The 15,841-nt window shown below is 36.2% G+C and overlaps 2 protein-coding genes across 4 annotated transcripts in view; one reads left to right on the top strand and one right to left on the bottom strand.

The window, feature by feature from the left end:
• The window catches only part of CHODL (chondrolectin), a 32,011-nt gene extending 19,308 nt beyond the window's left edge, over positions 1-12,703 (top strand). For 2 of the 3 annotated variants that reach the window (XM_042999238.1, XM_042999236.1), the window contains 5 exons: positions 651-960; positions 1,843-2,000; positions 5,824-5,910; positions 7,788-7,890; positions 11,303-12,703. In XM_042999238.1, the coding sequence (XP_042855172.1) occupies positions 695-960; positions 1,843-2,000; positions 5,824-5,910; positions 7,788-7,890; positions 11,303-11,387 (699 nt within the window). In that variant the 5' untranslated portion in view covers positions 651-694 and the 3' untranslated portion in view covers positions 11,388-12,703. Of the gene's footprint in view, positions 1-650; positions 961-1,842; positions 2,001-5,823; positions 5,911-7,787; positions 7,891-9,909; positions 9,989-11,302 lie in introns of all 3 variants that reach the window. The other variant, XM_042999237.1, reaches the window with a different exon arrangement.
• A 2,115-nt stretch (positions 12,704-14,818) lies between these two features.
• Positions 14,819-15,841, bottom strand: part of TMPRSS15 (transmembrane serine protease 15) — a 125,976-nt gene continuing 124,953 nt past the window's right edge. The window contains exon 25 of the mRNA XM_042956532.1: positions 14,819-15,037. Within this exon, the coding sequence (XP_042812466.1) occupies positions 14,882-15,037 (156 nt within the window). The 3' untranslated portion in view covers positions 14,819-14,881. The remainder of the gene's footprint in view (positions 15,038-15,841) is intronic.

Genomic DNA, 15,841 nt, shown 5'->3' with positions numbered 1-15,841 from the left:
CTTGTATCTTTTTTATGGTACTTTCTATACATTGGTTTTTACTTGTTTTAAAAATTAAGTTCTTTTGTGAATTATTTTTCTTTCATAACTTTGACTTTTTAGCTCTCTTTGCTCTAAAAGAAAAAGCAATTTCTTTTGCTGGTTTTGTTTGCTATGTAATTGGTTTGTATCTAAGCCAGAAGAATCATGAGTTCTCTTAACAAACATTTTTTTGGAGTCCTGTGTCTAAAAGTTCATATTACAAGTTTACCAGGGAATCATTTTGCTTTTATAAATTGATAATAATAATTAAAAAATAAACTCTATAAAATGATTCCATGGAGGAATCATTCTTGGGAGAGTGTATCCTGTTTTGATCGGTTCTTTTTTTTAATATTTATTTATTTTTGAGAGAGAGACAGAGAGTGACCAGGGGTGGGGCAGAGAGAGAGGGAGACACAGAATCTGGAGGAGGCTCCAGTCTTTGAGCTGTCAGCACAGAGCCTGATGCGGGGCTCAAACTCATGAACTGTGAGATCATGACCTGAGCCGAAGTTGGAAGCTCAACCGACTGAGCCACCCAGGCGCCCCTTGATTGGTTCTTTAATCCTAATTCATAGTAGCATTATGAATATAGTTCAAAGAATCAATGCATGCTATCTTTTTTCCAGGCCAAAAGGTGTGCTTTGCTGACCTCAAGCATCCCTGCTACAAAATGGCCTACTTCCAGGAACTGTCCAGCCGCGTGAGCTTTCAGGAGGCACGCCTGGCTTGTGAGAGCGAGGGGGGGGCCCTCCTCAGCCTGGAGAATGAAGCAGAACAGAAGTTAATAGAAAGTATGTTGCAAAACCTGACAAAACCAGGAACAGGGATTTCTGATGGTGATTTCTGGATAGGGCTTTGGCGAAACGGAGAGGGGCAAACATCTGGTGCCTGCCCAGATCTCTACCAGTGGTCTGATGGAAGCAGTTCCCAGTACCGGTGAGTAGGGATCTTGAGGAGTTAAATGTGCTGTGGGGGACTCGAAAGGGAGGAGGGACATTTCTGGGTTTTTTGTTTTGTTTTTTCTTTTTTTTTTTAAATTCAAATAATTTCTATAAATTGAAAAAAAATTAAAATTGTATTTAGAATCAAAACCCTTTTGTGATGAAAATCACATGTATTTCTAGGTGAAGGCAGAAATATTTCTAGGTTAACAAGACCAGATTTGACTTTGGACTTTATTCTTTAAACAAATTGTAAATAATGGAGGAAGAAATAGGTTATTTACAGAAAGTATCTACATATGTACTGAGAGGTACAAATTTGGTGACAGAAGAGACTTACACACATGCTGGCATCTTGGAAGCAGTTCTCGAAGAGCTTGATTTTATTTTGTTGGATTTTAAGAATGCCTAAGGTCCTTTTTCCTCCTCAATCTTGGGAGCCAAATAGAGCCTTACATGTACGATAGCAGCAATTTTATACTCTACAACAAGGGGTCCATCTGCAGACGTACTGAGTGTTACTGTAGGAGAGAGTGCTGGGCTTTTGTAAAGAGGTTCGGGTATCTCAGTGCAAAAATCAGCTGAACTGGCTCATTCATCTCTATGGTAACAGCTTCTTCCTCTTTATGGACATTGCTTGGTTGAGGATGTCAGAATAGAATGGGCTAAATGGGTGATGGATATTCAGAAGGGCACTTGTGATGAGCACTGGGTGTTACATGTAAGTGATGAATCTCTAAATTCTACTCCTGAAGCTAGTATGATACTATATGTTAACTAACTGGAATTTAAATACAAAAAAACTTGAAACAAAACCAAACCAAAAGAATAGGATGGTTGAAATCACTTAGAGGTGTTCCTGCTGCTCTGTTTGCAGAAACTGGTATACTGATGAACCTTCCTGTGGAAGTGAAAAGTGTGTTGTGATGTATCATCAACCAACAGCCAATCCAGGCCTGGGGGGGCCCTACCTTTACCAGTGGAATGATGACAGGTGCAACATGAAGCACAATTACATCTGCAAGTATGAACCAGGTAGGAAGTCCTGTAAGGAGGTACAGCAGATGTTGGGCATATTTGCTTCTATTTTTATCTTCACTATTTGTATTTAGGCTTCACTTCCTTTGGATCCTTTTGTTTCTCTGCTATGAAACGTGGAATTACTTTGTACCTTGTCATATCACTCAGTGTACTGAATTATACTTCATGCTCTAGAGCAAAATGTCCAATCAGTCAAATAGAAGGGAGTAACTAGACACATCTGGAGTCATGTCTTTAAGAGAAAATAACATTTTTCTGTGAACGTCAGAGTGTTTTGGAAATAGGTTTTACAAAGAACATGTATCTATTTTTAAATATTTTAAATAGTTAGTGTAATGTGTGTGAAGTAGGTATAAGTCACCAGAGCACCTATAGATTTACACACGTGGACAGCAGATCTTTGGGTGATTATCTGGTGAGTTTAAGGGAACAAAGCAACTTTCTCCTGGAACATTAGCTTATCATTTGTTGGCATGTGCTCCTCAGTGAAAGTCAGACTGATTATGGCTCATTGAACCGCAGTGGAAACAAAAGTGGGGACCTGTGCCATGTTCCTCCCATGATTGTCATTCTTTGGAACATACCTCCTTAGATAGCTTTTGTTTGAAGTCTCCACCTTCTTGCCCGTGAAGCACGTGGGAAGATTGCGTTGACCTGAGCTACACTGGTGTGTTTTCCTGTTGAAATAGTAAATTTGAATTAGTGTGAAGAGGACAGATCGACTAAATTAAAATTTGACCAAAAGTAGACACTCAGCAAAAACTATGTAAAGTAATTCTTTTTAATGACCTAATAAAGTCAAACTAGATACTTAGGCTTTAAGATTTTTTTTTTTTTTGATGTTTTTCTCCTCCTCAGTGTTGGGAAGTATCATTTTAAATCTTTTGAGGGGCTGTCTACTTGACCTCATAATGTGTTCATGGAAGGCAATTACCATCAAGTACTGCTATTTCCATTATTCTCTTGAAATTACATGATTCCTTTTCTCATAAGACCTTAAAGCCCAAGGGATTATTTGGATTAGATTTACCCTTCTCTTATATTTATCCTGCTCTTGAGTATATTAGCCAGCTTTCTATATCCCTGGTGAGTTTATTCTTTAAAGCCCTAAATCCATCATTACCATCCTAGAAGCCTTTGCAAAGCCAAATCTGTTATGCACTTATGTTCTTTGTCTTTATTTTTTTTTATTGGAAAAATATAAAGTTGAAATTCTCTGATGTTTTAAATTTGTGACACTATGTACTTGAATGCAACAAAGTATGTTACAGAGCGTTCTTTAATACAACATCTTTTTCTCCTCTTTGAGCTTTTAGGTAAACTATTTGACCCTTTGTACATTTGTCTATTTTCTTTTATTTTGCATTCATACTTGCCAAATTATTCAGGACACTATCAACCTCAGAATCTTCTTTACTTGTTTTATATTAGGTAATTTAGGTTCATATTACTCAGGAAAGAGCATTTAAGATAAAAAATATTTTCTTTTTTATCTTCTATATTCCACCTAAGTCTTCAAATAACCTGTGCTTTGTGAATAAGATTCCTTTGTGTATTTTTTGTTTTTGATGCACGTGTACAGTTTTATAGTTACAAATATATAACAATGTGTATAGCATTTTTATTCTTTATTTTAACTGGAATATTTTCATCTTTGTTTATTTTCTATGTGTTAACCTTCTTTGAGCTTAGTGTTTTGTTTTTATGGGATGCTGGTTTGATGAAATTTCTTGCTTATATGGTCAGTGCTTTTTAGGTGGAGAATGATTAATTTCTGGTGGCGAGGAGTTAAAGGAGTAAGCAGTGGGATTTATTAAAATTTGTGAATTAGACCACTTATTTTGAACTCTATTCTCCAGTTACACCTGAAGTACTGTGTGATTTGAACTTCATCTCCTCTTTCTGCCCCTGCATGCCATCTAATAATATGAGCAATGATATCTGAAATAATAAACAATTAACCTAGTAATTAGTGAAGAAACTGAATAACTCACTACTTGATTTTTTCACTCTTCTCTATTTTTTGTTATTGTTCTGTGAGTTACATATCTACCCTTTGTGACTGTCAGTGTTTTCCTAAGACATTTTTAAGGGGATATTGCTGAATCTAATTTTTGTATTCATTAAAATTGCATTATGCACTCTTGTTCTTAGACATTAAATATAGTATACATGGGATTAAGTTTTTAAAATTTTGTTAATCAGAAATTACATCAATTTAAAGATTTTTAAGAGTATTTTCAAAAATAACCAGTTCTGGGTTGCCTGGGTGGCTCAGTTGGTTAGGCATCCAAATTCAGCTCAGGTCATGATCTCATGGTTCACAAGTTCAAGCCCTGCGTTACGCTCTGTGCTGACAGCTCAGAGCTTGGAGCCTGCTTCAGATTCTGTGTCTCCCTCTCTCTCTGCCCCTCCCATGCTTATGCTCTCTCTCTATTTCTCAAAAATAAATAAAAATATTAAAATTTTTTTAAATAACCAGTTCTGTGTTAATAAATAGAATAATATCTGTATTATTTATTCAGCAAATACCAGTTGAGCACCGACTGGCATAAGGTGCCTCAGTTCTGTAGAAAAATGAGTGTAGGAACCTCCAGGAGGCTATTAAAGTGTTAGGGTGAGATATGTACACAAGGGTAATAAATATTCTTACAGGATGGTGTATGGTAAACTTCCAATAAAGAGAGACTACGTGGCCAAATAAAGAGTAGCAAATATGGTATTAAAAATAACTTAACATTATAAACTAATTTAAAATGTTGCATGTGTTTTTTCTTCTCCATCATTTGACAAACATAAACAAAGAATTATATTTTTGAAGCAAAAGACAAGTTTACAGGTTTTTTTCTTACTAATTCAGTTTACTTTCACTGAACTGTTAATTTAACAAACAGTGCCCTAGGGGGAAAAATAGGTGGCACAGCAGTATCAGATCATGGTAAGAAATTTTGACATTTTTTAATTGCATGGCCACTGAGGAGGTCTTGTCTCATAAAACCAGGAAAGAAATAACCTGCAAGCCTTAATTTATTATTGTTTTTTTAAAAAGAAATAGACACTACTCGAAAGCAAATCTAAGTATGGCATTGTTTTTCTAGGACAGAAATGTGCTTTAGAATGTTGTTCCTTGAATCATCAATTCCCAGTGCAATCCGTGTAGTCATCTGATTATTACTGCAAGGAGAAATCTAAATATTATACTGATATGCTTGTCTTTTGAATTGCAGTTAGCGTCTCACATTCTTTTATTATTTTTTTTAATGTTTATTTACTTTTGAGAAAGAGAGATAGAGCATGAGCGGGGTAGGGAAAGAGAGAGAGGGAGACTCAGAATCCAAAGCAGGCTCCAGGCTCTGAGCTGTCAGCGTAGAGCCCTACACGTGTCTCGAACCCACGAACCATGAGATCATGACCTGAGCTGAAATCAGACGCTTAACAGACTGAGCCACCCAGGAACCCCAGTGTCTCACATTCTTATGCTCCCAATTCCTGCTTCTCTTTGCCTTTCTTTGTACCTGCTTGGTTTCATTATTGCCAAAGCAGGCTGTCATCAGTATAGATGCGCTGTTGATTCGTAAATGCAGATTTGGGTTGCAAGGATTCACCAAGTAGATCCAGTTGCAAAGATTCACCAAGTGGATACTTTATTCAAAGATAATTAAATGATGACTTTACAGTTGAATAATTTCATGTACCTTTATTACTCTGAAATAAAAGCTATGATGTTTACATTGTTTTATAATAAACTTTTATTTTCATCTACATTTGTATTTCTTTTTTTATCATTGTATATGTTGTGTGTACTTATTATTTACAGAGATCATTCCAACTTCTCCTGTAGAAAAGACGTATTTTACAAATCAGCCAGGAGATACCCATCAAAATGTGGTTGTTACTGAAGCAGGTAATGAATTCACGTGTTTTTCACTCCTCTATCAAGAGCAGAAACTGTAGTTTTAAACTCTGCTTCATGTTAGCCCTAACTTTTCTTATTGCTTATTGATGGGGGCAGTAAATTTGGCCTCTGGAATTTACTTTTGAACTAGGTTAAAACAGATAATGCTAAGCTAGTTTTTTGAATAGAAGAATCTATTTTGTTTCCTTTTGATTTTTCACCTCAGGTAGATGTATCTAGTAATAAACCAAGTAATCCACATGGAAACCTGGATTCACAGGGAATTTCCCCAACAACATGTAAGCGTTATGATGTACATCAGCACATTCAGCGGCCGGCAGACAGTGGTGTGCCGGTAAATGTTTAGGGAGAGACCAGTATGGGAGTGGATATAAAAGAAAAAACCTGATTTGTAGCCTTTGCAGATTCCTGTGGTATATTATACTCCCACCGTGGCTGATTTCAAGCTATCAAGGTGACATCACTGGTGAACAGGGTGGACAGAGTACGTATAATTAGCTCTCAACCCAGCTGCCCTGAGCACACCAGTCTGCAAAAGAAATCATGAAATCCCAGTGCAGATTGCACATTCCCTGATTAGGATTTGAATCCCAGTCAGAAACTGCTCTAAGAATTAGTTTGGTGCTCCTTTTTGCATGGTCCTGTGATTTTTGGACAGAAATCTTGATATTTCCTAGTGGCTTTGTGAAGATTGAGCCAAAGAGCCAAAGTCTCAGAATCTTTCCACAGGTGATCTAAAATGTGAGGAAGAGTAGGACATATTTTCTCTTTTTCTTTACTGTTATATATAAGGGATCATGATGGTATTTTGAAAAGGAACGAAAATATTTCCTGAATCCTTAAAATGCTTGCAGTTTCATGTCAGGGGCTCAAGAGTAGGTAAAAGCATAGCAAATTACTCTCAAAATACCCCATCACTGGACCTCAGATAATAATATATTTTAGTTAATAAAGGACGTTATGTACAGTAAAATGGATAGTTTGATCTAAGTCTGGTCCATTTTGAACAGAATTATTCAGATTGGTAATGATGACAACTTTTGATTTGCTAGCTAAATGCATAGTTTTTCGATTTGCTTTTCTTGTATGAACATGACATTAAACCTTAGTGTTTTTTACTTTTCAGGCGCCTGATTTTAAAATCATTCAGAACATCTAAACCTAACTAAAAATATTAGTAAATAATTATATTAGGAATATTTTCCCTTTTATGACATTGAAAAAATGTTCAATAAAGTCATTTTAGTCTGTATGGGACTGAAGTGTGGCAGTTTTTACTATTCCAAGAATACTTAATATTGTGTAATGGAACAGGACTAAAAAATGATTCATTTTAGAATTTAATTAAGATCAAGTCTTTATGCTTCTGGGGTCTTGTGTCTCTGGCTTATGACTGTATCATCAGTTAATTTTTTTGTATTTTGATTTAATCCCAAAGTCTTAAGTATCATCATGGCACTGACCTTATTGGTTAGGATGATTATATGACCAATAAATCAACAATTATTTTAATAATCAGTGCTTGTTTTTCTAAGTAATAGCTGAGAATTAATGAAGTGAGATAGATAAGATTATTAATATGTTATGAAAACTAGCCTCTATCTGAACTGTAGATTTAATCGTAGTTTTAGAAATATAGACACTGAATTGAAGCATGGCAACCAGTGAAATATGATTTTGTTTTTAATTTTTATTAAACCTGAATATATTATTTTATTAGGTTATTTAATATTTTGGGAAGAAATTTATTTGGAATTTAATTATAATAATTTTATTTTACCTTGAATTTTTGGGCAATTTTATATAATGTTAGTGTGAGAATTCTGCCTCTGCCATCTTTTTTACTGACTGTTTTACTTCTGTAGGCATAATTCCCAATCTAATCTATGTTGTTATACCAACGATCCCACTGCTTTTATTGATACTGGTCGCTTTTGGAACCTGCTGTTTCCAGATGCTGCATAAAAGGTAAATAATTCATATATGCAGAGACAACTTAAAAAGTTTTATGTAGGTTTTTATAATTCTTTAAAAATATTAGTGTCAATTATAGTTTTACTTTGTCTCAAGAAAGTTCTGAATTTTGGAGCACCTGGGTGGTTCAGTCAGTTAAGTGTTTGACTCTTGATCTCAGCTCGGGTCTTGATCTCATGGTTATGAGTTCAAACCCCAGGTTGGGGCTCCACTCCCACTTAAAAAATAAAGAGAGAAAGTTCTGATTTTCCTATCTGTCAGTACACACCCCGTGTATCCAGTCTAATAAGATAGGCCTTGAATACAGGATTCATGCATTACCTCACTTAATATTCACAAGTCATATGAGGTAGGTGCCCTTTTGTTTCTGTTTTTCGGTTGAGAAGATGGTGGCTTAGATGGGTTACACAATTTTGCTTTGGTTCTCACAGCTTGTGTGGGTGGTGGATCTGAAATTTGAATCTTTGTGAGCTTACAACATATGCAGCTACTCTATACTGACTCTTGTTTCTTACATATAAGCATTAATGCTAAGCCTTTCAATCTTGACCCCAAGTTGTATGCAAGACTTGATTTTTGTAAGTGCACTCTATAATACTTTTTCAAAAATTTAAGTCATGGGCTTTTGTTTATTTCCAAAGGGTCTTCTGAGTAGAGGAAATAAAGTACAATGGTAAAAGTAGGTCACTTTTAGTATGCATCTTCAGCCAAAATGATATATCTTAACAGCAAGATTCTTCGGAGTATTCTTTTATATCTATTTAGCCATATACCCTTGAGTGAGAGGTGAAATTTTTTTCATTTTAATATATGAAATATAAATATATATTAAAAGAAAAAGGAAAAGATGTTGGATTTAAATAAGAACATATTTGCTAGAATAAACTAGCCATGTTTGTCAGTATTTTAAACAACAGTGCCGCCATCAGGGAAGGACTGCAAATGAAGTCATTTTTCTCTTTGGATTTTAGTTTATCTTCATCTGTTCTGAAATAGACCATAAAGAATCCACTAAGTAAAAAAAGCCCCAGAAAAAAACAATTAAATAGATATAAACTGTAAATGGTTCCCATAAATTGTTTAAAGGATCCAAAGTGTGATGTACAGGCTGTTTAAATAAGACATTTTGAGTAATGATAAATAAAGCCTGGAAAATTAATACTACACTTTGTATCCTCTGGGTTTTCCAATATATATGTGAAGCACAGTTAGAAATTTTGTAATATTTTGTACAGAAAAAAGACGATAGTAAATATCTCATTTCTTTCTTCACGTCCTAAGACTAGAGATGAAAAGATGATTAGTCATTGTGAAAAGCAGAGAAGTAGAGGAAGGAGGTGATATAAATCCCCCCTTAACCCAGAAAACTGTTAAGGAAGAGCTGTAAATAACAAATCAGCTTGAAAAACCGATTTTAGGGTGGCTCGGTTGATCATCCTACTCTTGGTGTCAGGTCAAATCATGATCCCAGGGTGATGGGATCAAGTCCAGAGTTGGGTTCCGCACTGTGTGTGAAGCCTGCTTAAGATTCTCTCTCTCTCTCCCTCTGCCCCTCTCCCCTGCTCATGCTCTCTCTCTAAAAAAAATGTTTATATATATATATACACACACACACACATATATATAGATAATAGATCTATAGATAATATAGATCTATAGATAGATCTATATTATCTATAGATAGATCTATTATCTATGGAAAAACATTTATAAAAAAAGAAAAATTGGTTTAAAAATATTATGCAGGCATTTTCATCTCTAAAATAAAAATTACTATAGTGCCAATAACTGAGTTTTCTTTAAAGTTTGTCTTCCTTCTTCCAAATAGTGTATTATTGTGGAGATTCTATTCATGCAAAAGTCTTCCAGGTGTTTGAAGATCTATGGAGTTTTCACTTGTTTGAAATTCCCAGAGTGAGAAAATAAACCAAAGTTGGGTACCTCCAGATGCCCAACTTAGATGTAGTGCTTAATTCATTCGTTCTTAGATCCTCCCCTTTTCCTTTCTTCCAGGAAAGCAAGGAGAACCTTCATCAAAGACTCAACTCCATTATCATCTGAGTGCCTTGCAGAAAGTTTAAATTCCAATCTGGTACACATGATGGTTTATATCATTCCATGTCATGTTCAAAATAGTAACTCTTGTTTCCTTAACTGGTAGTAACTCTTAAATGAAATACTAATGCTCCACAAAAAAGTTACCTTCATAACTTAACTGCCTTTATTTACCATTTAAAAAATGTCATGTTATTTATAAACTTTGCTTGATTTGTTTTTTTCCTTCATGTTAGATGACTTCATAGATAAAGATGTGTTGATCTTACTTATTTGCAAGCAAATCTCCAAGACATATAATTTGGACATATTTTATTAGTAGTAAAATCACAGTTAAACTGAAGTCAATTAATATTATAGAATTGTATTGTTCAGGCTTGTTAGGAAGAGTTCTTTTCTTTCTTTGAAGGAGTTCTGCCCTCCCCACCTACACTGAGAGTAACTGGAATGCAGTACCTGTGGAGAGTGGGGCAGATGCGGGGGAAGGGAGGTCTGTGTGGGACAGGAAGTGCATGACACAATGTACAGGGACCAGAAGTGGTTACTTGACCCAGGTGAGGGTTCATTCTCTGGAAACTAGACCCAAAGGAATCTAGATCTTGATAAGTAGCCTAGAGGAGGATGACTTACATAAACTCAGGAATGGGCACTTCTGCAGGAGCCTGAGCAGTGGCCATTTTATGGAAAGAGTGAGGAGACAGCCAACTCTGATACAGGGGCTGGAAATGTGGGCTCAGATTCCACGTCCAAGGAGAGTGAAGTTCAGTCTCAGATCTAGAGGAACAAAGTTATCAAGGCCTGAATCTCCTTTGAACTACATTGGTTGCAGAGACTGAAGTCAAGCCAAACTTTCAGGGATTAAGTGACTTAACTATAAAAAAGGAAAACTGAGGGATGGAGATTAGGAAGGTCTTTATACTTAGGACAAAAACACTGTTTCAATCCTTTAGCATTAAATGCAGCGTATGTGAATGGAAGAATATCCACAAAGCAAAATTTTAAAATCACTTATCAAATAAAATGAAGATTTATTGGTGATTATAATGAAAATTGTTGGTATTGTTTCAGACATATTTGTGGTGTGTGTGTGTGTGTGTGTGCGCGTGTGAATGTGTCTGAATTCTGTACTACAAAGGGTCAAACAGAGATCATTCTATTTTTTTCATTATTTTACATGGCTTATTTACCATCTTCACATTCTAGAATAATCTGGAATTTTTTGTAGATGTGCTGGTGAGAGAAGAAAGACCCTTTCATAAGAAGGGTTTGCCATATTTCCCCTGGGACCAAAACATGCCTATTTCAGTAAGAAGTCTCAGGCATTGAACTTACTTCTTCTTATGTTTTTCAGTAAAGGAAGAACAAAAACTAGCCCAAACCAGTCCACCCTGTGGATTTCAAAAAGCACCAGAAAAGAAAGTGGCATGGAAGTATAAGAATCCATCGACTTGGCTCCAGCACAGAAAACAGAATTTTAGAATTCTGGATCTGCATAAGGAATGGCATCTAGAGCATTCGCTTGGAATGGCTTGAAATCTCAGAGGATCTGCAAGATGAACTGTAAGCTCCCCCTTGAGGCAAATATTAAAATAATTTTTATATGTTGATTATTTCATTTACGAAATACGCTGTGCTAACAATGGAGTGAGACATGCTTATCGCTAAAGGATGCACCCAACTTCAAGTAAATGGAATGGACCTTGCAAATAAAGTTGCTGTCAACACATTAGAGAAGTGTATGTGTTGGAGGCAGTTATTTTTGTTTCTTTCACCTTTCATAAGTTGTAATCTAGTTCACGTAATGTAAATTGTATTAAAGTTTACAGTGTGCAAAAATATTTTACCTTTACATAAGTGTTTGATAAAAATGGACTGTTCTAATATTTATTTTTATGGTGTTTCATTTTTCAATACATGCTGTTTTGATTAAAGAAATTTATCACTATTTTCAGCTGAATCCACACACACATAGATATATTACCACAGAAAATGTTTCTTTTCTAGAAATGGTTCATCTTCTTTCAGTTTCTCTGCTCTGGGGTCAGACAGTGTTTAGGAAATCTCTTCAGAAATAAGAAGCTATTTCATTAACTGTGGTGTAAATTTACTCAAATATTTTACTTAGAGGCAAGAACTGTCTAATTTCAATTGTGCAAGACATGTGCCTTACAATTATTTTTAGTTTAAAATTCAACAGATTTTGTAATAACTTTGTTAATAGCTGTATAAACAATATTATACTCCGTCTAGAACAAAAAAATGGCATACACAATATAAATCATATGTCTTCACATGTTGCCTATATAACCACAAGTAGCTCTCTAAGGGGTTCTGGAATCAAGTTGGTCCTTCCCTTGCCCACAAAACAAAGACAGTTGTTGGGGGTGGGGATTAGCAGTGAAAGCAGCTGCAGAGTGTGCCTAAGGTTTTCCATAGCTCTGTTCAGCCTCCATTAGCATGTAAGGTGGTCTTATGGTTGGGACCAGGTGCGTCGTCACCACCGTCCATGTGGAGGTAAGCACAGCACACCGACATTTCATGAAGGAGAGAAACTATGATTTAGTGTGAAAATGGGTTGGAGGGCATCAGTGATCATGTGTTCGTGTTGAGGATTCGTCTGAGAGAGTGAACTGCGGCTCCTCTTGTCTTCTGCTAGTTTCTTCAATGCTTGTGTCTCCTTCTCAAGAGACTTGTAACTATCTGGTCTTCAAATGTCCCTGTGTTCCTTTTAACTAAATAAAAAGTTCTTGTTTCTGACGAATGGCCGTGGGTGTTGTTTAAATCTTTTAAGTGAACAAAATATCGATCTGTTTGCATCAGCACATGAAGATGAAAACAAATTACTGTTAAAGTATGGTATGAATGGAAGTTGGAGTTATAGAGCATTTTAAACCTCATCTTTGTTAAACCTTTGATGTTAGAAAATAAAGAGCTTTCATTAAGGCAATCATGACTAGTGTTGGTTGGTGAAACTTAAAGACAAATAGAGATGAGTGGGCATTGGCCCCCTTTCTGCTGCTTGGAGACTGAGGGCATGGACAGCTGTATTGTAAACTTCCATCTGCCCACACTTAGCACCCCCTTTCTCTGCTTGGCTACCCACATTGACTGGGATCTACCTCTTCCCTCCAAGCTCCCGCTGTGCATTTCTTCCTTCAGTCAGGACTTGATGGAAAGGAGACAGCGCTTTCCCCCATTTCTGTGCCACCCATGACTACAACAGCTGCAGGTCAGGAGAGGAAAGGCAATGGGCAAGGGCTGTGGTTTTGCCTTTTGTCTTGATCCAGATCCGCGTAACTGTTCCAGTATCAATTACTAACCCCATACATTACGAGGAGTGGGGCAATCAACTTCCCTTTTATTAAAAGATGACAGTGACACTGTCCTTAGGGCTTCTTAAAATTTTAGCTGACCTTTGAAAAATGAAAAGGAGTACATGATGTATCTGTTGTGTTTGTATTTTCAGAGCATAGTTCTGATACGTGTTTTGGAATGTAGGTGAATTGTGGAACAATATCCAGGTAGTAAAATCAAACAATACCTGCCACTTCATCCTTTCCAACTGCTCCTAAGATCAGGTCATTGGAAAGGTCTTAAAAAGAGTAGTGTGTTCAGAGACTCCTGACTTTTGTCCTAAGAATAAATACCATGATTGTTTACCAGGAATTTGTAGTCCCCGATTATCTGGCCACACCTTTTTATATGACATTGTTTTCTGTTTCTCTGTTCCCCCCAAGATAGTGACTTTTGGTACAACATATGAGTATCCGAACTTCCCTAAACTTCCACCTACACAGAGGCCCTAATTCTCTTCAATACCCCAATAAGAATCATTCCTTTCAGATGTAGCCCCATCTTGTTTCTTGTTTGGTAGGGCCAGTCTACAATCCCTTAACCTTATTCTTTCTTCTATTACTTGTGATTATATAGACGTGTGTGTGTGTGTGTGTGTGTGTGTGTATTAAGTAGGTGTAGATTTTATCTTCCCAAATAAATCAGTAGATTTTGTGTGGAAAGCTAAATAGAAGTTTGCACATACTCTGGAAATGATCCAAGAGATTAAAGCAGTGAAGCAAATTCATTTATTCCACATTTTTGGCCTTCTAATGGGTGATTCAGCTGTGTCTAAGTTTTTCACATGTTAAAAACATCCACTGTAAGATCAGAAAAAAAAAAACATTTGTAATAGTTGCATTTTTTGGATATGTCTGATTACTTTTTGGAAACTTAAAAAATATTAGCTTAAATGGATGGTGCGATTAAATGCAGGTAAAAAATGATCCAATAAAAGAATGGAAGTTTCATTTAATTTCCTTTTTATTTTGATACAGGGGTGATCTGTAGACTTGCACTTGTTTGCTGTTTAATTATCTTGAGAGGAATGTGTAATCAATTTAGTCCAGGTCTGTGACATGAGCCTAAAGTACATATTTGTTATGAGTGGGGAAAATATTAAGGATATGCTCAAGATGAATTGGAAATTGGAAATGCATTTAGATAGAAAATCAGGAAGACTACTGAGATTCTGAAAATAGCAAGGTGGAACTAGATAATTTATAGCAGTCTACTTCAAAAAATAACATACTGTGCAAAATAGTTTATTTTACTTCTTTTCTTAATTTTGCCAAAACTTTAAGAATACAATATATGCTTTAACATAGCATTCCTTTAAATAAGAAGAGTATGATAAAGATAATAATCACAAAGGAAAGATTGTAAAATCTCTGTGAAAGATTAACTGTTCACAATGAAAAAGTTACTTTGTATGGTACAGATTATTTTTTTGTCTTCACCCTTAATCCTCAGCATTTCGATGGCTTAGGTAAGAATAAAGCCTTTTAGAAATCTTTTTTGTCAAACTCTCAATTCCCATGCTCTTTAGAGTGGAATGGGAAAACCACATGGCTTTCATGTTGGTTTAGGAAACACTCTACTGCAGAAAACTTCGTATCCATTCTGTGAACCTCGGGGCCAGGGCATACACCCCTGGACGATTAGGCCGTGCGCATTGGTATCCAAATGATGTCACACCAGCCAGGAACCACCTGTTGTTTTCTTGGCACATCAATGGTCCTCCTGAATCCCCCTAAAGAGTAAATTGCAAAAGAAAATTGTAGATGTGTTTTCTTTTTTTTTTTTTACTTTAAAAAAAAATTTTTTTTAACGTTTATTTTTTGAGACAGAGACAGCGCATGAACGGGGGAGGGGCAGAGAGAGAGGGAGACACAGAATCGGAAGCAGGCTCCAGGCTCGGAGCCATCAGCCCAGAGCCCTACACGGGGCTCGAACTCACGGAGCGCGAGATCGTGACCTGAGCTGAAGTTGGACGCTTAACCGACTGAGCCACCCAGGCGCCCCGTAGATGTGTTTTCAATTGATATATAAGATTATTTTTTAGCAAATCAATTCAAAACTACATGTCAAAAATATGCTTTAATTGAAAGTCATCTGTATACATCTTCACCAGCACTCTCTGTCAAGAAAGAGAACCTTTTGCTGCTTGGTAAGGACCCAGAGAAACTATGAGAACTAAAACATAATTTATATGTAATTCTTCATGATGTACTTTCATAGCAAGTTTCCTTACTTTCATTATGGCATTTTAATAGGGACTAAGAAAATCTCCAAGGCACAACTATGAGGAGCATCCTAACCAAAATATATATTAAAATCTGATCATTTAGTAAAGGAGGTATGATGATTTCATTCATGTAGAATTTAAACGAAGCAGATGAACATGGGAGGAAAACGAGAGAGGGGCAAACCATAAAACAGACTTACTACAGAGAACAAACTGAGGGTAGCTGGAGGGGAGGTGGGCTGGAGGGGAGGTGGATGGGTTAAAGGGGTGATGGGTATTAAGGAAAGCACTTGTGATGAGCACTGGGTG

Source organism: Panthera tigris, chromosome C2 (assembly GCF_018350195.1).
Source record: "Panthera tigris isolate Pti1 chromosome C2, P.tigris_Pti1_mat1.1, whole genome shotgun sequence".
Classification (NCBI taxonomy): domain Eukaryota; kingdom Metazoa; phylum Chordata; class Mammalia; order Carnivora; family Felidae; genus Panthera; species Panthera tigris.
This window is presented reverse-complemented; position numbering and strand designations above follow the sequence as displayed.